Source organism: Amia ocellicauda, chromosome 10 (assembly GCF_036373705.1).
Source record: "Amia ocellicauda isolate fAmiCal2 chromosome 10, fAmiCal2.hap1, whole genome shotgun sequence".
Taxonomy (NCBI): domain Eukaryota; kingdom Metazoa; phylum Chordata; class Actinopteri; order Amiiformes; family Amiidae; genus Amia; species Amia ocellicauda.
In genome coordinates this window covers 9,436,789-9,463,505 of record NC_089859.1, presented here as the reverse complement: position 1 = coordinate 9,463,505, position 26,717 = coordinate 9,436,789, and the positions used below count along the sequence as shown (strand labels likewise).

The 26,717-nt window shown below is 35.8% G+C and overlaps 1 protein-coding gene across 2 annotated transcripts in view; it reads right to left on the bottom strand.

Annotated features, from left to right (window-relative positions):
- Positions 1–1,326: 1,326 nt before the first annotated feature.
- Positions 1,327–26,717, bottom strand: part of chm (CHM Rab escort protein) — a 55,904-nt gene continuing 30,513 nt past the window's right edge. Inside the window, exons 10-15 of one of the 2 annotated variants that reach the window (XM_066714919.1) lie at positions 21,880–21,984; positions 21,166–21,229; positions 19,740–19,836; positions 11,223–11,324; positions 3,308–3,465; positions 1,327–2,972 (exon numbers count right to left, since the gene is read on the bottom strand). In XM_066714919.1, coding sequence (XP_066571016.1) covers positions 2,658–2,972; positions 3,308–3,465; positions 11,223–11,324; positions 19,740–19,836; positions 21,166–21,229; positions 21,880–21,984 — 841 coding nt within the window. In that variant the 3' untranslated portion in view covers positions 1,327–2,657. The remainder of the gene's footprint in view (positions 2,973–3,307; positions 3,466–11,222; positions 11,325–19,739; positions 19,837–21,165; positions 21,230–21,879; positions 21,985–26,717) is intronic. The other variant, XM_066714920.1, reaches the window with a different exon arrangement.

The following is a 26,717-nucleotide window of genomic DNA, read 5'->3' as shown; positions in this document are numbered from 1 at the left end:
GTCCACACTTTCCCAGAGTATTTTCAGTGCTCATCATTAGCACTTACTTTTTGTTTTGTTTCCCACTAAACAGCATTTCAAGACTCGGGATAGCTCTCACAATTCATGTCAGAAAAAGTACTTTCCAACATTTATCACAGTTGCCCATCCTCCGCGCAGCATCGTTCTCAGAGCAAGCTTGCACAGGACGGCTTGACAAGCTACGTACACAGCCATATGTAGGACATCAGCAAGATCTTGTTCTATGAAGTTGTGATCTCTACTAAACAGAATGTACACACACACAGACACCAAATGAAAAACAACCACCAAGCTGTCCTTAACTTTGTTCTGAGGGAGATCAGGGTATAGAGAAAATGATGGTGTCTAACCATCCATTGGATGTTAGTTCAACCAGTGTACCTATGGGATATCAGATTTTTATTTTAAGTTTAATTAATCATATTTCAAAGCTATAGTACTGCAACATCAAACTAATCTCACTCATAACAACACAGGGTATAAAGACCATGACATCCGATACAGGCACCAGCAATGCTTTTCGTCGTATAACCCCAACTGTAAAACAACACTTTTATTTTCATAGTTGACATTTTACTAAGCATGAAAGTGTGCTTTAACAACCGATATATTCAAATGTAACACTTTTCATCACTCATGTTGGTGAGTGTGGAAGTGGAAACAAAGAGGTCTTATATACTTCATAGTCTTTATTGCATTCTTAGCTTCAACCCAGCTTAGTAACCCCTATATTCCTCAATGGTTAACAAAATTCTAAATTCACATGAACACTATGTCAAGTCTAAAAAGCAAAACATAGTGTCTACTGTCAGTTTCATGTTAAATCCACTGCTTTTCAACATATCCCGCTAAAACAAATTGCTAAAATTAAAATATTATTTCACATCGCTTGTCAGGATGGTCCACAACATCAAACTGTGAACAGAGAGGCTGCTAAAGAGTAATTAATTTAAGGCTGACAGTTCATTAAATTAAAATCTCGCTATCCTAATGCAAAGACGCCCATTGTATCACCTGCGTCGTGGCTATTGATATCTTGTTACAGAGCTCCAGCACCTATCAGTTCAGTGTTCAGAGTGTGATGAACGTGCTCAGGGATCTGAAGACAAGTACTTACTTAACACTTTGCAGGAAGTAGCTGACTTGGACAAATGACCTCCAACACTATCGCAACCCAATTAAAACTATTAGACAAGGGGTGAAAGTGTGAAGAGTGTGTTCTGATGTCCCAGGGAGGAACTGCTGATTGGTGCATCAGAGGAGAAAGGGGATAATCTGAAGAAGAAATTCGAAAACACGAAGGAACCCATTTTAATCTGAGAATACACGTCAGAAATCTTTATTACATACCAAGAAATAATACACAAACTTTATAAATAAACATGTTTAACAAGGACAGCAACAACTACAAGATTTTGTCAGATTGCACATTGCACAAGCTTTATATAAGGACTAACGCATCATGCAATACAGTTGGAAAGTCCAATCTTATGTAGCTAGTCTTTTAGTGGAAAAGACAACATCTGTTAAGGCTTTGTGATGAGTAATTTTGAACCTGGGCAAGAACTGCTTTTTTCCAATGTCTGCCCAGACTTTTTCCTCGATGTGGATTCCAAAATCATAGCTATTATTTTACAAGGAACGCAATAGATATTTCTGCTGTTAGGTGACCTCGAACAGTATTTCATGTTACACTTTTGCAGCATTGGCTTGCATCTGTTTATGTTACTAAGCATTTGATCAGGATATATGATGAGAGAATTCTGATTTCAGTTCATGGACAATACCCCCCGCCCAATATTGCATAGTTTCCCTTAGTAAAGCGAAGCACATCGATGCATTCCCATGGGTGTACACTATTCTTTCTGCAGAAGCATTATAAACATGCATATCTGGGATTCCATGTGCATTGTGAATGGCAAAGCAGAGCAGAGCATAGTGTCTGTCTGGACAGTACAGAGCAAACAAGTGGTAAGACCTTCTCATCTGACCATGTATACAGTTAAATAATAGAAAAATAAGAAAAAATCTTCTATACGGTATACTTATAGAGATTGAAACTGATGTATTTGTAGTGATTATATATATACACACATATACATATGTATGTATGTATACATGCATAAACAATCTAATTTTCCAGAATTAAACTGAAAAAGTCCACTGGTATTAATTCCCTTTACTGTGACAATATAACCGTAAGGCATTAATAAAGCCAAGGATATAACCAAATACAGGATTAAGTTATAAAGCCAATGACATGTAACCTGTAGCAATCCTTTGATTAATTATAAATGTAAAATTTGGTAAACTACTACAACGGTGACAAATAAATGCAGTCTACAATTGTGAATACTTCAGTCCCTACATGCACAGATATCACTCTGAAGACACCCATTACGCACCACACCCTCCTCTTTGAGAATTGCTTCCCAACGGTGAAGATTATACCAACTGCTGTTTAAAATATAGGATATACTCAGTGTACAGATACTGCTCACCTTCAGTGAAATGTTATATTACGTCTAAGGCTTTGAGGTTTGTAAAAGCTGGAATACTGGAGATAACAAGACAACAGCACATTACATTAACAAAAAAACAAATAAAAGTGTTTTAAAGGGCAGTTATGAAATGGGTTATTTAGTTGCACTGGGGTCACTGGCAGCAGGAAGCACCTGGGAGTACGGAGCGGGCGTCTCAGTCTCTGCAGTGGTCTCTTGTGGGGGATCCTCACTGTCCACATTAGGGTCAACGCTCTCTTCTGACTTGGGGGGCTTACATTCCATGGAAACAGCGCCCTCTGCTGGGTTGGAGGCCTCGGGCTCCTGATGGTCTCCAAACCCAGCACCCTCTGCCTGCCCTCCGTCGCCATCATAAATAATATCTTCTGGGTTGGGAGCCGGTGGACAGAACTCCTCATCTGGAAACAGCTGCTGGAAGATGCTTTCAGCCTGCCAAGAGGAAAAAACTCAGTTCATTAGGGGGAAAAGTAATATTTATTTTGGTAATGATGGGTCAATTTAATGTAGAGTTCCCATTGTTTCTTACTATGCTATAATCTGGTTTTGGATAACATAGAAATCGGGTAAGTGAGATGTCAAATGTCTGAAATGAAATCTGAACTGAAGTGAACTGAACATGAATTTCAGATTGCATGATAGCTACGCATTTGCGAATGTTCAAAGCTTTGATTGAAGTGTTCACCTTCCAGTAGTCTGAAAATTCATGTTCAATTCAAACATAAGATTGGAAATCAGAGATGAGTAACAGGAGAGAAATTCCCTACCAGTCTGACAGAGTGATCGCTGCCCAGTGCCGCGGCAGGCCCAGAGCACACGTGGACATTACTCGGCAGATCGTAATAGCTCCTCTCCACCTCGGAAGAGTCTCTCATGTTGAAATAAAGAGCCCATAACACTGCAGGCTTCTCTTCTTCCGAATCTTCTGTTAAGAAAAAGACCAAAATGATCTGAATCAATTTGAAATGTGATCAACTTGCATAAATCAATACAAATTCTATACTGCAAATTATTACAATCACTGCTAACTTGTATAACTTTCATTATTTCATATACTAAGATTAGAATCAATATTTGACATTTATATAAATTGACAAACGCTTAAGGAGAGAGCAGCAATTTAGACACATTGTCTATGTACATGTATATTTCTGTATTGTAAATTATTACACCGAACTTGTGAAGAAAACAATATGACGTTATGAAATCATTTTCTTTTTAAATGATGATCTGATATAATTCTGCTGAAATACGTTGATTCTACCAAAACTTTATAAATGTTCTATAAATGAAGAGCTTATATAGGCACATGATTAGCACTCTAGGTATTCATTTGTCATACGGGAAGTTTAATTTGGTCTTAAAAAGTGTTGGCATCAAGTCCTTGATCAATATCCCCAGTACTGTAAGCACTGGGGAGAATTGCTGCGTATTGCAGCACATGTTCCTGCAGGGGTTCCAGCTACTAGACTAAATTAAGAGTTTGATCCACAAAAAAGGCAGGATTTGTGAAAGAACAGCTGGGGCTGAAAAAGAGAACCAGATGAAAAGCACAGGGTTTGCTTTCCTGCTGAGAAACCCTGGTGATTGGACAAGTGTGACCAATAGCAAAAGCCCTGCGCATCTCAGCATGGTTCGGGCTATACATCTAAAGCATGGCGGAGAGGGACTGCACGCCTTGGTAGTTGACAAACCAAAATAATCCAAAGGATGAAACAAGCTGTAAAGAAAAAGTGTTGTCAAAAGACATTACGCCCTATGCAAGAGTCAAGGTTTTCAATCTGAAATATAAATACTCTCCCATTCAGTAGACTTGATATTATCAAATAGTTACTATTATTGCAAGGTTTCTAGGAATAAAAAAGGATGTATAACATCTGATTGAGAGGAAGAGCACAGATCAAGTAAGCAGCAGATCCAAATGCAAAATAGTGCTCTATTCCTGTCATTCCCTCTCCTATCTTTACGAGAGCTAAGGGGCAGGAACAGTCGGAAAGACAGCTGGGGATCTTACAGACACAACAACAGAGAATCGCGCTGAACTCGTCTCCACACCCATATGGCAGACACCATGCCAAATCAAAGCTGCCTGGTGTACACACCAAAAAATGGCCAATCGAATAATTATTGGCAAATAACAGAAAAAAAAACGGCACCTTTAATTTCCAAAATAACAACATAACACTGCGTAAAAGAGATACAGTAATATAATTCACACATAATAAAGCAAATATGTACCATCACATTTCCTTCAAGTGAAGTAAGGTAACAGACAAAAACCTATGGTAAAACAATAACTAGATGTGTAAATTGTGAAAAAGGTGTTGCTTTTCTTTATGTCCTATTCAAAAGGTAACAAGATGTCCACTGATAGTCCAACATTTGGCTTGCCAACAGGCAATTCACAAAGTACCATTTTCTGTATTCTGATGTGAATTAAATGTGGAAAGTGCTTATATAAAAATATAAAAATTAGAGAGGGATTCAATCCTGTTAACAGGCGGTGGTTTAAAATACAGTAAACCTGTCACTGTGTATCATTACCCTTTAAAATGCAAGAGACAAAAAAAAGGTGTCAGTCTAAAATGTCAGGACAGTCATTATCAAAATGTCACACAATTACAATATGTGTTACTTTTCCTGTCTTTGGTTGCTGACTGATTTTTAATTTTTAAAGAAGTGAAACCATAGCTGCAAGACAAGGTTTGTTAGTACTTTTTCTAGGTCTTTTCTGGCTCATTCTCAGACCACTATTAGTGCTTCTCTCCACGTCAAACTGTAGCTATAAAATAAAAAGAGCTGGGATTTCATGCTAGATCATCCTGCAACCTGACGTCAATTTGAAACTTCTGGGGAAGAAATAAAATAAAAAATAGTCCTGGTTGTAATCCATATAACCTATCACCTTGAAGTTTAATATGGATTTAGTTAAAAGATGTACTGTAAATTTCTCAAAACATCTTACATCTTTCACTGAAACATTGAGAAATCACCAAAAAGAGAAGTGAAAGTGCATTGTTGAATTGTTTCAATACAAGAAGACAGATAAATACATTGTTGTTGATCTTTTAAAATCAATGTTAATATCCTTTATCATCTTTCATTTGTAACCCTTTTTGTTGAAATGTATATATGATAGAAACAAATGTGAAAAACATGTATAACCACTAACAGATTTTATAACCAAACCAGATGTGCTCAAACAAGTATTCAGGAAATCTTATAACAACTCTTCCGGAAAATACAAATTCATTGATTATTATTCGGTTAAGCTTTACGTTTTTTGTGGGAATTTCTTTTGGCTTAAGGTAAATATTTTCTTGCATTGCACAACAATATACTGCAGAAATCTGGTTTAGTTTAGTTACATTTTTATTGTAAATGTCTTCATCATTGAACCTAAGGTTTTGTTTAACACAAATTTCAGAAAAACAGAGATATTTTCCACTAAGAAGCCTTGTACAAGTTCAGATATAAGATGGAGTTTTAACTTGGTGGAAGAGAATCATTTTAACAGTTAAAATTCCAGACTCTTCCGATCTTCCGATGGCTTCCTCAACATGCCCCGTCTTCCAAATGATCCGACCCAATTATCTTATCTCATAAAATGATGTCAAAGAACAAAAAACTACAGGTATCTTATTTAAATAATGGAAATTATTATTATTATTATTATTATTATTATTATTAATAATACTTTGATTTATTTTTGTGATTCACAAATGTGAAATTACCCCTGCCATTTAATCCCAATGCTTTACAAACTATTTTTATATATTATACATTACATACACACGTTTTATTCGCATTGACACTACATTTCATTAATACTGCTGTAAAATGAAATCATAAGAGCATGCTTCGGATAAAGACCTGTCTATTCTGGGCAGTTACAGACACCCTTCTCTTTTTTCCTACCAGGGTTAATCAATACAGATACAAGCTGCCGTTCCTCGGCTGCAGAGGTAAATTATCCACAATTGACATCAGTTACCCACTCCCAGAACACTCCACAGAAATAACTAAATAATGCCTTTATGGAAGTCTTACAATTACATGCGATGAGAACACCGTTAGACCCACATTACGAGGAGCCTTGTACATCAACATTTTGATTTGGCAGCAGAATATAAAGTAACCTAGCTTCTCTTTAGAATTGCCCCCACCATCGTACACAAAATTGGTAAAGAGACAGTATCACTTCGAGAGGGAGATCGGTTTTGTGTGTGCACATTTCCTTCATAGCCCTGTCACAAGAACAGATGTGAAAAATGTCAGATTAACATACTTTACAGCGAGTTAAAAAAAAAAGGGGGGGGGGGGGGGAGAGAAAATGCACAGCTGTCTCTATGCAAAATACATATGCAAGCTGATTCATCCGTATTTTCTTTTGACAAAATAATTTAGACTCTTAAAATCCAGTTAACTGGAAAGTAGACATTATATATTTTGTACTACATTAACCCTGAAATAGCAAGTCTCTCTCCCCTCTATTTAATTTAGCCAAGAGGAAAGATTTAAACAATTTGCCCCATAATTATAATAATAAAACCTTGTTAAACCTCACATTTCCCAGTTTCTTTGCCTCTCTCCATTTGTTTAAATGAAGTATTAAACACTAAAAACATATTTTCATAAAAATTATTGAAGGTTCAATAAATAAAGGTTATGAACAAAACTAAAATGCTATTACAAATTCTGCAAGAACATTACAAGCATGTAGTGGCGAAAGGGTAAGCCCATTTGAATTCATTTATGCTCCACACAAATGTTTTGCCGGCTGTGCAATTTGAGATTAAGTTTTCTGTGTAGCTGATTTTTCATGCATAGTTTTAAAGTAGGCCTGGTTTGGATGGGAGTTCAGTTGGAAATCTAGTCTGGGCCTTTTAAACTTCAGGAAACTGATGTGAGGCGGCACAGAGGCAAAAATCCATCGAGACAAGGTGAGAAACGTAACGAAAATCACTTACTGTCGCTTCCAGGAAAGCGTGGCAACTGAATGAGCAGCCTGCTTTTGACAGGCTTCATATCTTATTTCTCAGAGTGAACTTTTCCTTTAACAGGATTAAATCACATTTTTCACAACTACTGTATTCGTTTGCACCTGTTAAAAGGGATTACTTATTTTCCCTCAAAATGTTAACATTTATACTATCGTTTGTAGTCCCCACATCCCCCCTCCCCTTCTCTTAACATCAAAACCCCCACCCCTCCTTCTTCTTAGACCGGTAAAATGAATGAAGTGCTACAATCCAGGTGACTTTGCCTCTTTGACCTGTTCTGGCCCACTGCTCCTCTTATCTGGTGATTCATCCTCAATAACTCTAACAGTATTTGTTCTGACATTTTAATTAAAATACTACTACCTCATTCAGATGATAAAAAGGGCCATGTAGCAGTGAAAACTAGCTTTCCAGAGCTTAGCTGCACCTGAGGACCTCCACAACTCCAACAGAGGAGAATTTCAATCATGCAAAAGACTGTCATCATTACCTCGGACAGTTAACAGTTAACAGCGGAGCAGGGGATTGAGATTGGAGGCACCCGTATTAAGTGGAGAAAGTGCTGGCATGTGGCTGTTCTCAGCAGTCTGCTGTAGCATAAAGACATCTCAAGGAATAACCAGAAATTCAATAATTCAATGATATTTCTGTACACAATGAACAATACAAGAATATCATTAAATTACTTGACCTAACAGTATATATGTTTTACTCGGTTGTCTGTTTTCAGTAGCATCCCAGTACAATTGCATTTTTTTCATGAGGTAAAAAAGAGTTCAGACAATTAAATTAAGACGTTCTCAAATGTAACCCTTTTATGGGCAGTGATGTCTCTTGGCTTTGTCAAAAGCTTTTATTCCTCTTATAACTCCACTTTCCATGAAATACAGTAAATAGGATAACAGCTTAACTACTTTTCTGTTAGAATTAATTTCTATATAATACTTTACAGCATATCAATTACTATGGAGAAATGTGTTAATAGCAAAATTGGTTTGATTTATGTTTTTCCTTATTCCAATGTCTCAAACATGTATGACACAAAGTGTTGAAAGAGTAAACGATGTTTAGGGTAAAGTACAGAAAAACTTAAATTCTAAATATGCATACATAACGAACTTAATATTTAAAGTATTCAGAACGTTAACCGTACATTTTTTTTTAAAGGATTGTGTTCTCTGAGAAAGTGAAAGTTGAATTAACAGTATTATTTTGTAATGTAGCTTTAGTAATTTAATACTAGTAGTTTAAGATTTACCAAGGTATGATAAGTAATGTATTACTTTTTTGAGTTTAGAATGACACACACCACAGGGTAGTGTGCAGGAGTTCACTCCCAAGTTCCTCTTAAAGAAGGAAAAAAAAAACATTAAGTTACTGTTTTTGTTCATATCTAATGTAATTTAATATAATTAAAGGTCACATTTAAGGTTGTGCTCTGCTTTTTATCACCAAACTCTAAAGCACTGACAGAATATAATAGAAATCAATGGGACAAGTGCCTAATAATTTAACTTTGGTACTGGCACACTCCCATTAATATCAATCAGATTTATTAGTGATACTTGTCATTTCGACCCTAAAACATATTACACTCCATCCAATTATTTTGGCTGCCCGGATTTCTCAGAGAATAAAACATTTTTTTTGTAGTTTTTTCTAAAACAGTTTTTATATTCTTAGGATGAGTTAATATATAAGCAGTTGTTATTAAACTGTGTTGTTTATGTAGATGAGTCAGCTCGTCAGCTAATTGTGAAAAATAATGGTAAAAGCAATAATATATAAAACTTATCTTAGTGGCCATTTTTTCCCAACCACATTATTCTCTGTCATGTGTACTTCTTTATGATGGGAGCATCATTATAAAACAGACAATGATTACCTGACTGAGTCTTCATAATGAGGAGTGACTGTATGTTCAACACCACTTAAAGAAGAATGAAACAAGTGTAATGATAGATATTCACTTGGACCTGAAAATCTATGAAGCTGTTGGCTTGCTTTACCAGACACTGACATCACAGTCAGTCTTCGTTTTTCCAGGGAGGGCCTTAATATCTACTGTCTTAATGTCTTTTAGGATGGGTTCCTGTGAGTCAATACACTGCTATGGTAACAGAGATATTTTGTTGCAAAGGAGTAAAAGATGGGGGGGATCCTGAGTATGACCTTAAGTTGAATATATCAACCCTCTGTAATAGTGATCAACCTTTTGGATGAAGATTTTTTTTGTATTTTTTTTTTTTTTTTACAATCTAAAGTGGTAGTCATGATCCTTATTGTTATTAGAGACATTTTAGCTCATATCAACATTTTCTAAGTAAAACATATTCCTACCACTAATGTGGTCAAATGGCATTGCATTGATATTTCAAATCGAAGCATTTACCTGCACAGCTCCTGTGAAACAAATAAATGCAATAAAGCCCAGGTACAGAATCTGACTGGGAATGTTATTCTATCTTGTTTGTCTGTTTTGCAAACATCTCATCAACTCTCACTTGCTTCATTAACATTGTTCTTTGTTTATTTTTGTAACAAGGTTTACAATCAGTCACCAGTGACTATCATTTACTATCATGTAGCTAATTCAAACAGACAGAAATAAAATGTATAATTTACTTACTGCGGTTTAAAGTGGACAGTGGGGAAACATTTCACAAGCAGAGATCAGAGTCAGTCATCAGTGATTACAGGTAAACAGTGGAAAAGTTTCAGTTTAGTACGTGGTGTGTGAAAAAAGTGAAATAAAAAAGGTATATGGAAAGTAATAAGAATGGAGAGGTTTATATTTTTATTTTAGGGGGTTATCAGATTTCTTTATGGAAAGTTTAATTAAGCTTCTTAGACCCTTCAATCAATAAACTGCCCCAAAACAGAAAAGCGATGAAAAATCTACAAAATTAAATCAAAATGGAAATTCAAAAGTATTAGATACATTTTAGATTATTGTACAGTTCAGAATATTGTTATTGAGAGCAATGTATTTTATTTTATTGTGTTTGTGACTGGAAATTTAAATAAGACAATACTTTGCAGGATTTCCATCTGCTCTAATTGCTGCCGAGTCCCTTTGGGAAACAGTATCCCAAAGACGCTTGGTGATGGCATTTACAATCTTGTTCCATTTCCCAGTCAATTTTATTTATAGTTCTGCCTTTGACAAACACTTATGCTTCCTGACATTCTCGCTTGAAGTTACCCGCATGTGCTGCGTTTGGTTTAAGTGGGAAAATGGGGTGGGGGGAGGGGGGTCAGCAGAGAAAGTTAAAATGGTTTCTTTCAAACTGTCACCAGGTAGCATATGACATGTGTCAGAGAGCATTTATTAATTTTTGTAGGAGCAGAACCTCAGAGGGCACGGAATTGAAAAACACATGATCAACGAAGGGTTTCAAAATGTCTCTGTATTGATGTTGTTATTAATATCAAAACATCACAAACTGATACGTTTCTGGCCTTTACTCATAGCATAGCCCATAATCCTTCCAATACCATATCTCTTAGTAGGGACAATAAAATTGAGTTAGGTATGTTTAGTTATGATGGGTCAAAGGTATATAACAATATTAACCACTGATGCTAATAATACAACAGTAATAAAAATGTTACCACATCATCAATTGATTCAGAATCTACAGGTCAGTGTTAAACAATTTTATCAGTTATTTCTTACCATTCTCTTCTGCATTCTCATATTCCTTAAAGAGTCTGGACACGACTGGAGTGAGATCCTCTTTAGCAGTCCCAGAAGACTGACAGGTAAGATGGACCAAGTCTGTTGACAAGAAAATATAAATTGGAGTCTATTAAAAGATGACTCACTGTAAAATATTGTGAATCAGGATGTAAAACTAAAGAGCTGGAGGTTTGAAAACATATTGCAAAAATCTTGCAGTTAATAGGCCTTACCAAAAAGATAAGTAGGCATATGTAGCTGAAAAGTCTCTCCATCCCAAGAGCACGTGTGTGTCAATACTGAACATCAGTGAACATCTGCTAATTAACCAGTAGACATTCGCAAAACTATGATACTGAAATTCTGAAATTGGCCCATCACATCTTCAAAGATGATAAAACATGTCAGTAACAATACAAGTTATTAAACAAGTGAAACTGGGATGCTATTCATTCATGGCTCGACTGAAGTATTGTGCATAAGAAAACCTGAAACAAAGAAATCAATAATCATGTTTTTACAGTCACGTTATACCAGTTCAGGCACCTGTGTATCTCTTTCAGGAAAGACAAGAATATTCTAAAGGCCATCATTACACGAACTTCTGAACACCATTTTTTTTTTTTTCTCTAGTCTCATGAACCTGTCACACCTGTGAAAAGGCTCTGATTTATGACATCATCCTTGGTACCTGGCAGACTCATATTAGGAAAATGAATAATGTGAGCAGGTATGTAAAAGGGCCACTACTACTGAGGTCAGCACTCCCCAAGTCCACAAGCTCTCAGCCATCAGCCTTACTTTGAAGTGAACTCCCCAAGGAGAAAGACATTGTGCTACAGCCAGGTTTCTCTCTGTCTCTGTATTTTGTGAAATTAATTTAAGTCGTTGCATTGCAAATTACTTGTAATGGAAACAATTAACCATGAGCACATATAGCGGCAAAGGGATCAATTTAAATATTTTAGTTCCATAGAACAAGCTGTGTGCAAATACAAACATAATATTTACATAATACAAGGTTCAAGACTTATATTCTGTTGTAGTAAATAGTGGTTTAATCATGAACTTTATCTGCAAAAACTAAATTAACAGACATTGTGAATCATTGAACGTTCCTTTTTAAAGTTCAGCTTACAACACAGTACTAATAAATAGCTAAGGTTACAATCTGTCAGACTGTTCTGGTTTTTAATACTTATGACCTGGAATATAAACGAACAAATTTCACTTTAGTACAACTAATGTTAAATACCGCAAATGAGAGATAATGTAACAAGTCACTTCACTGTGATTTTGGGGCTTATCTGATACTGAAATGTTACAAAAATGGTGCCATTGCATTATACTGAATGAATACAAAATTAAATGTAAAGAATGTGTTGGTTAATATGAAATCTAATATAAAAAACTTGTTTCCAAAATACATATGTATATATTTAAGTATTATATATTAAATAAACTACTTATCCTAATGTCATTGGTGGAAAATGTGTGATTGCTATTTAAAGTTACTGAAATTAATCCAACATTTCCTCACCTTGTCCAAGATTTACAATGGCATTTCCCCTCATCTTTACCTATTGAGCTCTAAAGTTTTTAGATCCTCAATCTCCTTTTCATTTCCAATCAGGTACTTAGTGCCTTATTAACTTGATCAGATATGATCTTCAAAGCTCAAACTATATTGCCCTGCAGAAACAACCAAGGGAATATTAGAAACTCGGAAGTGCAAAGGGAATTGATCACAAAATCCCCCAGAGTTCAGGTAGCCCTTAAGTGTTCTCAACAATCCTTTAAAGAGCTGATCTTTCATGTTGGCTAAAGAGATTTCAAAGATAATGTAAGGGGAAAAAAAAAAAAAACACTGTCACTGTGAAGTCACCCTCCTCAGCTAGCAAAAACCTCACCTGAGATTGCACTCCAGAAACTTCTTGTTATAGGCTCTGAGAAATGCCCACCAACATACACAGATTATAGAATATTGTTTATGTGTGCCCAAATCACTGAAGCTAAGTGTGGTCACACCCAGCATGCTATAATCCTAAGCAGAAAGTATAGCATGAAACAGTGAAGTTTCTCAATACAGATTTTGCAATACAGAATCTTCAGTTACGAAAAGGAGCAAAAGCAAATTCAAGTAACATAAAATGGTCAAATGGATCATGTAAACTCTAAAGAAGTTGTGTGCAGAATATGGATATTGGTTCAGTAAGTATTTGAACCTCTAGCAAACTGAAAACAAATGGATCTTCTAAAGTGATTTTCGAAGGAAAGAGCTAAAGGCTGGGTGACATACATTTGCTTAACTTAGAGCTAAGGCTCGGCATTATATAAAATACTGAAATGGATATGACATTTATACATAAGTATTTAGGGAAACAAATTAATCCAGTGTTAGCATAATTCCTAATCTGCACAAACCAACATCAGCTGTGCCTTTTTTTAAATGGTGTGTAGGGTTTAAATCAAACCTTTCAATATTCCAGATACTACATTTTTTTAGTGCATTTTTAGATGGAAGTGAATATACCATTTCCTTTTTTTTTGGAGGCTGAGAGGTTTTTGATAAATGAATGCCCTCCTTACAGTCTCATGTTGTTCCAGCCGTACATTAGATCCAGCACTCCTCTCCCTAAATGATGAGTACTCGCATCCAAAGGCATTGCTTTTAGGACATGTATCACATACCTACAGTTGATTACATCTGCTAAAACAGAGTCAACTAGGACCCATTTTTCTGCAGAACAAAAATAAAAACACTCTTAGATTCTGATTTATAGATCTTTAAGATTTTCAGAGACAAAAGTAGTTGGGAGGGAGGGGGTATGTGCCGAGTTCAGTCAGAAAGAAAATCGCAAGGATTTGTTCTATGAACACACAATTTTAGGGAAAATATAGGAAAACGTCTGCACAAGTTTTTCAAAGCACAGAACAGTGAGGTATTTACACCACCTTATGCCTCTCAACAAAATCACATTAGGTTTATTTTATTTAAAGGGGATGAAGAATACATCACACAGAAATTGTGATTTGCATTATCCCCACGTATTACTTCAGAAAGTGAAAGACAAAGTAGAAGGCAGAAATAAACCTGCAATAAAAGGGTACAACATAAACCCTTGCAGAAAACTGTAAAGGATCACCAATCACAAGTCGGGAATATAAAAATAGTGTGGTCTAACAAGAAGTATGGAGAAAATTGGTCAACAAGACCAAGGTGCAGCACAAGTAGGTCGCCACTCAAGCATCTGATATGTTGCCGACGGATCCTCCTTCACTCCTCTATACCGTACTGATCAGTTGTGGAATTAATCCAGGAAGGTGTTGCCAGGATCCAATAAGTCTTTTCAAAAGCATCCCAGACAGGTTCAATTGGGGTTGAGATCAGCCAACCTCACAGGGCAATCCAGCCTAGTGATACCTTCATCACCAAGGTTGTTGTCAGCCAGACTAGCTTAGTGTGGGAAAGTGTTGCTGTTAAAATAGGTGTGTGAGTGTCATTCCTGTATACTAGAGCAGTTACACTGCAGCTGTCAACGGTGTCACCATCAGTTCAGCCATCTAAACTGATCCCTGCCAGTATTTTCTTGCCACCACCCCAGTAAGTATCTCTATCACATACTGTAGTATGAAAAAGGCAGTGACCGTATACTCTCAATACAATTACCAAGCACAATGTTTTGAAGAAGGTGTCTTCACATTGCATTTCTTCAAATGAGGCCACATTCCCTAAAACATACCTTTTATACCAAACACTTTGAAGTGGGTGTTATAATAATAATGAAGGGGTTCACAAACATGACATTATTTATTTCTGCTGGATGTACACGTCCACAAATAATCTTCTCTGCTATACAGGTCATGTTTGTTCATTTCCTTCATCCATGCTACCATGACATAAGTCATAGGTACAATGAAACCCTTCTGATGTTTAAGCATCCTTGATTTCCACAAAACATTCATTTATCCTCACAAACACTGCTTTAGGTATTTCTTCATCCTGGGAGCAAAGTGAAGTGACTCAGTCCCCTGTTCTTAAAACCCAGATGCACAATGGCAAATTCTGCACAAAATGGTAACCCTTACTGTAACTGTTTTCCTATTCATATAGTATTTATGGATATATTCCATGGTAATACTTTTACTACCTATTATTATATTGCCATTGTAGCACAAGTGTTGTGCTATCACTATGGTACCGTCCTTGTGAGCACATAATGTGTGTGGTATTTTTGTTGATTAATAAACGCCATCCCTTCACAGGACAATTCACACCCCCACGGTGAAAGACAGTTAGTGTAAAATGAAAAGAAGTTGAAAGGTACTAGTCTACACAGTTATAAAGAGAAAGTACTATATGTAGGGTGTCACAAGTAAATATGACCCTCATTTTTGGAATATGAAGTGATCTTAACAGCTTTAAAGGGTTCAGTGATTGACTTGGACCATTAAAAAAGACTACACAACAGAAATCAGAGGGTTTGAGTTTCATTAACCATCTAAAAAACACTGACCTGCTTCATAAACCTGACAGCTCACTCTGGCAGTGTGGTATTTTAGTTTGGTATGTATAGCTGGAGCCACAGGAACTCGTCAGTCTCTGCACTGGTCCTGCAAGAAAGTCTGCTGCTGGAATTGACGAGGCAATGCAAAACCTGACAAAATGTTCACTGGGAGATGTCAACGGCAGAACACACAAACCTGCCATTATACTCTGAAAAGTGCTGAACAGCCGCTAAAAAATAAAAGGAAGACATAAAAAAAATAAAAATGATGGAATAAAAATAAAAAGGTGCTCGTATTGTGAGCTTATCTTAACAGGAGACAGTCATCTCCTTACTTCTAACAGCAACTATAATAAGTGGAGTTAGTTGTTCAAGAACTGGTACCAGGTTACTCTTCTCATCTATCTTCATTGTCTGTCACTGCTCAAGTGATAAAAACAATGAAACACCTGATATTAAAAAACAAAAGTGTAAAATTTTACTTCCTGCAATGAAACTACTAGTTTAACACTACACCCACTGGTATTTACATTGCAATGTGTTACTTGGATATAAGCCCAGCAGTTAAAATTATTTTAAAATCATGACTATGCATTATAATGAAATCTATAGTCTTCGCTCTAGTATTGGTGCACTGCAAAATAAATGCCTTCCTTCTAATAAACTGATATTGCTAAACTTTGTGTTTGTTGTGTGGGTTTTTTGCACTGTGTTGGATATTTGTGATACACTTTTACAAAGTTTGATTCTTTTAAATAAAGCTTTACTACTACCACCATCTCAGCACAAAGATCTCTGACAATCTTACATTAATTTAGACCATGCAAAGAATTTTGTAGTTTTTTTTTTTTTTTTCTATGAAATAATATTTTAGGAATATTTATGTCACAGATAAAAATGTTACATTGATCTTTTGTTATTGCTCTTAACTGTTCAGTACACTTGATGTAACTTATTTTTTTAATTCTCTTAAGCTGTGTTATCTAGGAAAGTATGAAGAACAGATAAGTTGTCAGCTTTGAGGCTTTTAATCTCTTTAGGCAATGAATTCTACTGGGAAGCAGAAAAATGGCAGAAAAAGCACTACTACTTAGTCCAACTCCCCTAGGAAGACTTACAAGAAGAAAAAGCTTGAGGATCCTCTGTGTCTTTGCCAATCGAGCCAACTCCAGACCCCGCTTTGCACATGGGAGAGGTAAAAGAGACGAAGTCTTATCCGTCTCCTCACACAAGGTTCACAGGTTGGAACTTGGATGGAAACAAATTTCCAACTTCCCAGACAAACTGAAACAAACAATCATCTTCGTATAAAATACACTGATAACAAATTGGAGATGCGGATATATTGATTTTTAAATGTTGTAGTTCAAAAACGATACAAACCTTAATATTAACTAAATACAGTTGTTAAAATATGGTATTCGAATTTAGAATCCTGACCTTGGAAACACTTGGTTGCCATTGGAAACTCCAGGAACCTTCTTTACTTTGATCAGACCACACAGGGGGAGAGAGGCCAATGTGGCAGTGTGGTCACACAGAGCTGGTATTGCAATTGACGGGAAGATCAATACCAGATCGCACATTCCGGGACAAGCAAATCCATCCATAAGTAGGGAATACATCATAAGCACCGCAAAAGAAAATCGGAAAAGGGAAAACGACATGTTCTCATAACCCGTAATGGTGTTGGGGCTGTCAGAAACCATTCTGCCCCAAACTCAACTATAAATCACCTTCCCTTATTTCATTTGCGCATCAATAATAAAAATCGCATCATTGTCTTGGGGTCCCGAGTCCTGTGTCTGTCACGCTCATCATTACACAGTGTGATTGCATTTGATCCACTCAGGTATAACTGCATTAGTTAAAGGGGCTCTGACCATTTATCTTACGGTGAAACCTCTAACAGGAAGAGCAATGATTTTGCTTCATGATTCCATCATTATGGACTCAATTCGGCGGGCAAGTGAAGGAGTTCAGTTCCACTGAGCCAGAAACACTGATTACATTGCAACCTTCTCCAAAGAACGATCCAGTGCCGAGAGAATAGACATATTCATCTTAATTGTTAGGAGTGGGTGAATAATTCAGTTCCAAATCAATCTGAGACAAAAAAATAATAATAATAATGATCAACATCAAGGAAAAAATAATAATAATAAATTACTTTTTCAAATATTGCCGACTAATTGGAGTACCTTCCAGACAAATCAATGTTCTGACTGAATGTGACATCTCTATAAAGCATTGGTTTTATTTTCAGTGGCTTTCACAGAAAACTACTATGAGCAAACAGAAAATACAATTACATTTAAAAAATACAAATATATACTTTACTGGAACTCAGTCATGGATACCGAGTATCTCCTTTAGAAAGAACAGTAGTTCACTTTGTTGTATAGGGATATTTGTGCAAACTTAGCTTGTACCCAGAAGGACCCTAATGAAAAAATACAAAAATCATAAGCTTGATTTCCCTTATCATGCTGAAATGATACCTATCTAGCAGATAGTCTGCTGAGGATGATACTGAGGTCCAACTTAGCCCAATTCTTGTGGATGTAGTAATATGCCTACTGTCAGGGGAGAAGTTTCTAGAAGGTCATGTTTAAGGTCACTCATTGATCATTTGTCCCTCGACTCAACACAGCAGTGAAGTGACATTTGTATTGGCATTATAAATTGGGGAGGGCACAATAAAAACCAAAATGCTTAGGGTATCCACTACCAGTACTTAGTATAGTATAAGAACTATGATTGCCTAAAAATAAAATAAAAACTTGAAATGTTACTCTAAACGTATTACTTCTTTACATGGTCCATGTGTTTGTATAAGTAATTTGGGAAAGAAGAGTTGACAGGCAGCTTAAATCCAAATACTGTCAGTTTAGTGTTACAGCTGCTGCTCCCCTCCAACAAATGCCAAACAGTTACAGTCCGAGTCATAGTCTCGCAGTCTTACAAGCTGTGAGAGAAACTCTTCAACATGAAACTGCACATTGAAATTATAACATTTCGTAAGAAATAATTTACAAGAACATGCAAAGAAAAGAACATATGGTGTACTCCACATGCACAAATTCCTTTAAAACTAAGCATTCATGTCTGATATGATTCTGTAAGCAGTCCTGAAAAAATGAATCAAACATTTTGATGTTATTTTATTTTCATTTTATCGATTGTATTTACAAAGGATTCGTTGTTGCTCTTTTTGCTGCAGAAATATTATCAAGTGTAAATGAATTAGCACAAATAAATAAGAGTGCATAAAACACTTAAAAGAAGGGATCAAAAAACATAATTGTTTATTAATCTGATGAAGAATATGGTCCTAAGCTTTGCTAGAATTACATAATTTCTTCAGGAAAAACTTCAGGACTGGACGTGAAATGCTATGCATGAGAAAATGTCATATAATCCCTTTCTTTAAAGTTGATCTGCCCAGGATAAAAAAAAAAAAATCATCCCATTACATGTTTCTCCTTACATTTTGATGGGCAACCATGGATAACTAATAAGGACAGATTTCCTACACATTTTAATTTCCAATTTCTCCCTCTAGAAATATACTGGAAGTATTAATAAATAAAACACCAGTTAATTGAAAGGCCTAGGATATTCATGCAATTCTAACTTAGTCCACAACAGATAAACATTTGCCTGCTGTCTTTCCAGCAAATGTTTTGAAAAGCAATACTGAATAATAATACAATATAAAATCCACCAAGAGAAGTTCAGTTCTGTTCACATCAAATTGGCTCAGAATAATCAATACTATTATTTGTTTGTGCTGGTGAAGCAAGATCCCAGCAATGCAGCATCATATTTTATTGATACACACTTCAAAGTGGATCCATAAAGGCTTAATGCTACCGATAGTATCATTTTAGAAATCGGAAAGTTTTGCAGATTCAAATATGTAGCAGAAACACCTTTAAAAAGTTAACCTTAAAACACACACACACAAAAAGCAGTATTAAATCAGCTTTTCTGTTTTACTTACAGGTGCCTTGCATGCTGGTCATGGCCGAGGAGCAGAGCTCAATAACACGGACAGCAGTCTGCCCAGCCTCCAGTGGAGGGACAGATATCAGAGAAATCTGTGGAACAGCAGCACACAGTGAAACAAATCTGCTACGAATAACGTTGCACATATAAAATAAACACAGATAAAATCAATTACATAAGCAGGCAGGTAACCGGCTGGGCTCATAAATAAATTTCACAGGACTTTGTGTGAATCCCTTCCCTCATTTGAAAACAGATGATCTATTGAAGTAAACTGCATGGTATAATTATGCTCACACAATGCAGTGTCCCATTCTGGGCTTAAAACAGCCAGACAAATAAAGCAGGGTCAGCTTACGAGAATGGACAGCTATAAAAAAGGAAAAAAGAAAAGCAACTGTTCTCGACAAGATATTTTGTGTTATAATGGATCTGATGCCACAATTGTTATAAGAACTGCATTAACAAGACTTGAAAGGAAATTTAATGCGCATAGGAGAATTCTGAAGTCCTCTTTTACTCTCTCTTTTTTTTGCTTAAACAAAGGACAAATTGCTCATTCTAGAAATTATCAATGCAGATGAAGTGTCGGATTGAAAGATTTTGGTTTAAAACGCTAAGATGGAATGTGCACCAATAGCGAACATGCAAAAAAAAAAGCAGAATCTACACATTTAATCTGTGAACGTCCACACGCTGTCATTTAAAAGGACGAACGGCTAATTAAAAATAGACTGAATATTTAATTACATTTTGTCAGACCACCTTGGAATATTCAATTTCCACAGTATGTCAAGAAATAGAAATTAATTTTGTTCTTTACTTTCTACCAGCATAAATTAAATTAGCCTTTTCTCTTTCTTCATATGTAATACTTAAAACAAATATGATTTATGGCTGAGTTGAAACTATTAAACCACCAAACACCAATACAATGCAAGTATTAACTTTAGAGTGAATGTCTTTTAAATAAGTAAAAATAAATGTATTTTTTCATTTTTTTTTGCTGATATGCTTGATTTTAATATTTGCATGCTTATGACATTTCTTTATTTTGTGCTTTCCGATATATTTAAATCACACAGACTTCAATTTCAAATAATATGTAATCTCTAAAACTGTATCACTGTGCCTCATAAAGATATTTCACTTTCCATTATCCTGGTGCTTATAAAATTATACATCACTGAATGATGTGGTTTAGTTAGATTTTTTTTTTTTAATTGCGAGGAAAAAAAAAATCACTGACAGAAACCTAGACACGTACAATAAACACATAAACACGTAAAATAAAACTGTAAATGTATTAAGAGAAAGATTAATAATATAACAAAAATGTAATATCCAAATCCTGACCAGCTTAATATCTATTCTGAGATCAATGCAATGATGATTTGTTAATACAAACTAGTGTGCAATACCTGTTGATCTGAGTCTGCTTTTAACAAGGATCGATCAGTAATGAGAACTGCTCGAGAAATTTGCCTGTGAACACAAAGAGCAAAAATTACACCTTCAACCAAACATTAAAATATGTTCTTTATACAACAAGAAAAGCAGGGATAGAGGGGTTTAAAATAAATACTGATCAAGTGACGTTTTATAAAAAAAAAAAAAAAAAAAGCCCTGAGGTAACACTTTATGCTCCATTGAACAAAATCAACTGTGCATAAATAACTGAAAAGCAAATGTTTTGAAAAAGACAGAACAGGAACTTGAAGAAGAGGTATATTGTACAACAAAAAATACCTCAGGTGATACATACATTTTTTCCACTGAGCAATTTGATTTTGTGAAATGTTTCAAAACTCCAAATGTTTAATCTTAAAAAAAAAAAAAAATCGATAGCAAACCATAAAAAGCAGAAATCTTCAATCTTTAATTAATGCCTTATTTTCAGTGGAGACATACAAATTATCAAACATTTCTGACACATATGAGATTTTCTAATAACTCGCGTTAAATATTGATTCAATTGTTAACTGCTTAAATATTCCAGCAACATTTTTTAAAGAGTTTCTGGGCTATGTGAAATAAAGATACAATTCAATTCAAACCTCTCACCTGCTCTTTAGTAATGACCACAGGAGTGAATGATCATGACCCCAGGAATGGGTCTCACTAAGGGTGCTCACCTGTACTCAACACTCTTGCGCTGTTCATCAGCCACATAACCGTCTTCCACAATAAAGTGGTTGCAGCTGATTCGCTGTCCGTGTGTATCAATCACGGCTTTACATCTGGAGATAAATAAATAAATAAGTGGTAAAACATAGCTTGAACTTATCATTATGGGTTATTGTTTTCACTGACACACTGCCCCAGGAAGATGTGTTCATGAAGGTGTTGGGATGTTCCGATTAATTAAAGGTCAACTTTAAACAAAGCCTTAAATCTATTTGCTACTTGATACATGAAACCCAGAGAGAGAGAGATAAAGAACTGAAAGAAACTAAGAACTTTCAGGTTGGGATCATAGACTTTTGAAAATCTTTTATTTTTGTTTTGTCTTAAGGACTTAAGTCACACACTGAATTATCATCAATGCAAGTATCTTACAAAGTATTTTTTTCCCCATAAGGATTTAAACAGAGCATCTTATGGGCCAAGTGAAAGATGGATAGAGCCCTGATGGAACAAGTCCATCTTGAGAAGCACTAGACCAGGCTGCTTCTGGGTAGTGAACCAGTGATCTCTGAGAATATAGTGCATTTTACTTCCGAGAATTTGCCTGAAGCTGAAATGAGGAACTGAATGAGCTTTGAAGCAAACTTCCAGATGCAGTGTGCTTTGTATGGGACTTGGGTTGGCTTTGGGCATTTTATTTATTTTTATCTTCAAATCAGTGATTTAGTAGAAAGGTTTGGGGTTTATCATTTAAAATATATGCAAAACCAATCACTAAAGCCTGTGCCCATAGCCTTACCAAGGAAGACACAAACCTGCAGGTGGAGAGATGCTTAAAGTGAATGGTTGAAAGGACAGCAATAGCTGACATTTCTGCAGCACATTCCAAAAAACATGAAAGCACTTTACAACAAGAGCAATAAACTTTAAATCTGCCAAAAATTATTCTAATGTGTTAAACCATTTTTTGAAAATGCAGGTGAAAATGTGAAAAAAGCTATTGGGTCAGAAAAATCAATGAAATTAGAAAGATGTCACTTTCATACCCATATTCAAAGTGTTCTAAACAAAAGCACATATGAAGGGAGAATTTTCCAGAAGCACTTCGCAGTTTTCAAATGTCTACAGTGAACACATACTCCCTTATGACCTTCTTTCAATGTGCCTTAGATTAAAAGGTTGAATGGTAGAATCTGTCTGCTTGTTATGTCAAGAGTTATAAATGTGCTTTATAGGGCTCATTATCCAAACTAATGGGCTAAGGGTGACATCCTTGAAATGGACTTCACAACACAATAAAGGCAAGCACACTATGCCAGGGCATAATACTTTACCAAAGAATTGACTGTTTATGTAAATTAAGATTTATTTACTTCGGTTTCCCTACTCAAGACTGACATTTCTAATCAATCCAGATGCAAACGAATAGGATATGGGTGACTTCCGCCAAGTAGTCCTCACGTCACACCAAAGATAAGCTCACTACATCATCAGACTGGGCTGTGAATATTTACATAAGTTATGGTTTATTAGCTTAAGGTCTTAGCAATAAACATTACTTTCTGTAATGAAGTTGGGAGCACAGGGCCATCTGACATCAAGGCTATTCTTGAAGTTGACTATGCATAAACCTTAAACAAGCCATACCTTATACTTCCCAAACTGATCAAAAATAACATAGCCGATGTGTCATTCCAACCTTTTAGACTTAGTTAATGCACTTTTAGGACCACAAAACCGTGTACCTGCCTGATCACCTATTACACTAAAAGTTAATTATAATGCTAGACCCTGAGTCATAAGGACTAATTGCTTTCTCTCCTATTAAAACGTGCGAGGCTCAAGTACGCCTTCACGCCATGGGCAAACTGACCTTCTTGTTGTGAGCTGAATCCCCTTACCTTTATTACTGTAAATTAAATATAATTTTTACTGCATTCCGCTTCATCATCCTCAAGCCAAGCTATTAATGCACATTACAGCTTATGAAATGCCTCTCTAAATGTAGGGTCAAAACCCTGGGGATGTTGCTGTGGGATTCAACGAGAACCTAAAAGGAGCAGTGTTTCCACGGTCAGATTTGTTGCTATATGATTTTCTATAAAACCCAGAATCTAATTCATACAAGACTGAACAATTCAGAGAATACGGTCACTATAAAAATACCACAGAGCACCTAATTTCCCCTGATTTTACATTCTCTACCAAAAAGAAAACTCCTGGAAAAATTCAGCAGGGTGCCACATTCCTCAGCGTTTATTTTCTCCATGATATTTCTGCTCTTCTCACAGGTTTCCCCTCATCCTTCATAACTTTCTGATCCATATTTAATTTCTTTAATTTTACCACCTACACTACCGTTCAAACGTTTTAGAACACCTCAATTTTTCCAGTTTTTATTGAAATATACACAGTTTAATGTCTCAATGTACTCTGAAATTAAAGCATAGAACAAGTAAACAATTGGAGATAAAAAGAAAGCATGGAATAATTTTGTTTAACAAAATGTAATCTCTTAAACTGACAAACCCCTCTGGTCCCTTAAAAGGGCACCAAATCCGTGTGCTTCTCTTTAATCCCATGTGTTCTCTTTACTATTGTGTTGTTTGCCAAGTGTTTGGTATCCCATGAAAGCTGAAACTCTCAGCTTTCTAACGATGAGAAGCATTCTCTTTGGTTTTTACACCCTCTGAATGACAGCAGGCAACACAAAAACTGTGAATTGTACGTGTTTGAGAATGAAACGCGCTGGTAGCCAAGAGAACAAACTTTCAAACGATGTGCGCATTGTAGGAATACAGTGTAACTTTTATACACAGGAGCTATGTGTAACACTGCCAACTAATGCTTAAGAGGGTGTAGTAACACAGTAACTCTGCAATGTACATTTTTTTCAGTTTTTGGTAACCTAAACTTATTTTTTTTTACCTCTGCCAGTTTACCGTTTACCTTTGTATCATTTCAGGTTATTCACTGGACTTTAACTGCTTAAATTTCAATAAAAACTGGAAAAATTTGGGTGTTCTAAAACATTTTACTGGTAGTGTATACCATTATACTTTTAGGATACTGATTAACTATAACAGTTTTAAATAGCAGACTTAGTACAAAGCAGCCTGCGACACAACTACATTTTGTTTTGACATTGTTCTCTATGACCTTTCCAGAATCACCATTTACACCCCCTCCATTTTTCTAATAACTCTTCCAAGTCGGTAAATTAAGTTTGCAATGGTCCAGCTATTGCAGGGCATGTGGGAACCTTCTTGCGTGCCTCTCAACATCACAATCTCAATTTGACAAAGCCAAGCCAAGTTCTTCTAGAACTACAATATTTCTCCCAGGAAAGGGGCTAAAAATGATTTCCTTAATGGAAGAGGGATCTTCAAAATAAAACCTTTGGAGAACCCCGGTGGACAGAATGCTGCAGATAGCCCGCTTAGTATCAGAGCTTGCGAACATCAACAGGGACCAGGACTCCTGATGGTAGAAACAAGCAAGTGAAATTTTGAACTTTCAATCACTGTGTGCACAGAGAAATAAAAATAATACTTTAAGGACACTTTCCATCTGTCACTCTTGGCGTTCCTCTGCTGCCTGTCAGTAGGAGGAGTAGGCCTATGGCCCAGAGGCAAAATGATGCAGATAAAGTGGAAACAGAGTTGATGTAGCACGGCCTGTTACAGGTTTGAATGATGTGTAGAAAAAAAAAAAGAAATGCAGAGGCAAAGCTCCCAAGTTTAAGAACAGCCATGTTTCGTTCAACCTTTTCAATGACAATTTGATAACACAGTTCAGCACAATTCACAACCACGAAGGAAATGTCTCTTCTTTAAAACTTTAATTTAAACGTTGTCTGTATGGTTATACACACACATTTTCTGGTTTTCTACTTGACTAGAGTTCCACTGATATATGTTTGAGACTAGATCCGTTACAACAGAGAAATTATGCTAACAGTGAAATTGGTTTGATAAGGCCGAGGGACTTGCTTTGTAGTGACGCTGCTTTCCTTTTTGCATCTGTGCTTTATAACAAAGATGTCTGCTTTGAATCTGAAGTACAGAGGGAAAATGAAAGAAAAGCCAGATGATTGGACAGACAGTTAAACTAGGCTACACTGTTCAGAATATTCACTGCTAGTGTACCTGAACAGGTGACTGGTACAGAGCACATGTAGATGGACAGGACATCAGGAGAGACGCTTCACTGATTGTTATATTTGAATGTGTTTTTATATTTTAGTTTTTGTTTCCATGATGTGTTTAATTGTCTTTTTCTACAGCTTAACACTTTTTTCAGTCTTTCAATACCTCAATAATTTAGCTTTCCATTTTGTCCTTGTCATTTTGCTTCTATACAGCAGGTCTGATCATAAAGATCCTTTCATCGAACTCTGTTTTGCTGCATGATCTCTGATTGATGTCTGTGCTTAGCCAATTTTGTCTTGTATTGTTCAAGTATATTGCATTATAATTCTCCACCTTAGTTGCTGTAGTCTCCTATACTGCATCTCAAACTGTAGTTGTGTTTAATGGTGTAACTTATTGAATTAGGTTTATGCTGCATCTTGCATTTGTTTTAAAGCACTGTACTTTACTAAAGTTAACTGAGATATAGAATACTCCATTATATATATAGCAGTGCATTTCTCACTGCAAGCTTCATTGCAAAACAAATACAAATATATTAATGCCAATTCTGAAAAGGAAATATTAATTTAAATGAATTAAAATCAATTCAATTAAACCACTGTAATTACCATAAAGTCAATATTTTAAGTTTGTATTCTGACTATAACAAAGGATTTGAATGAAACATTGTAATAATTTACTACAAAGAATGC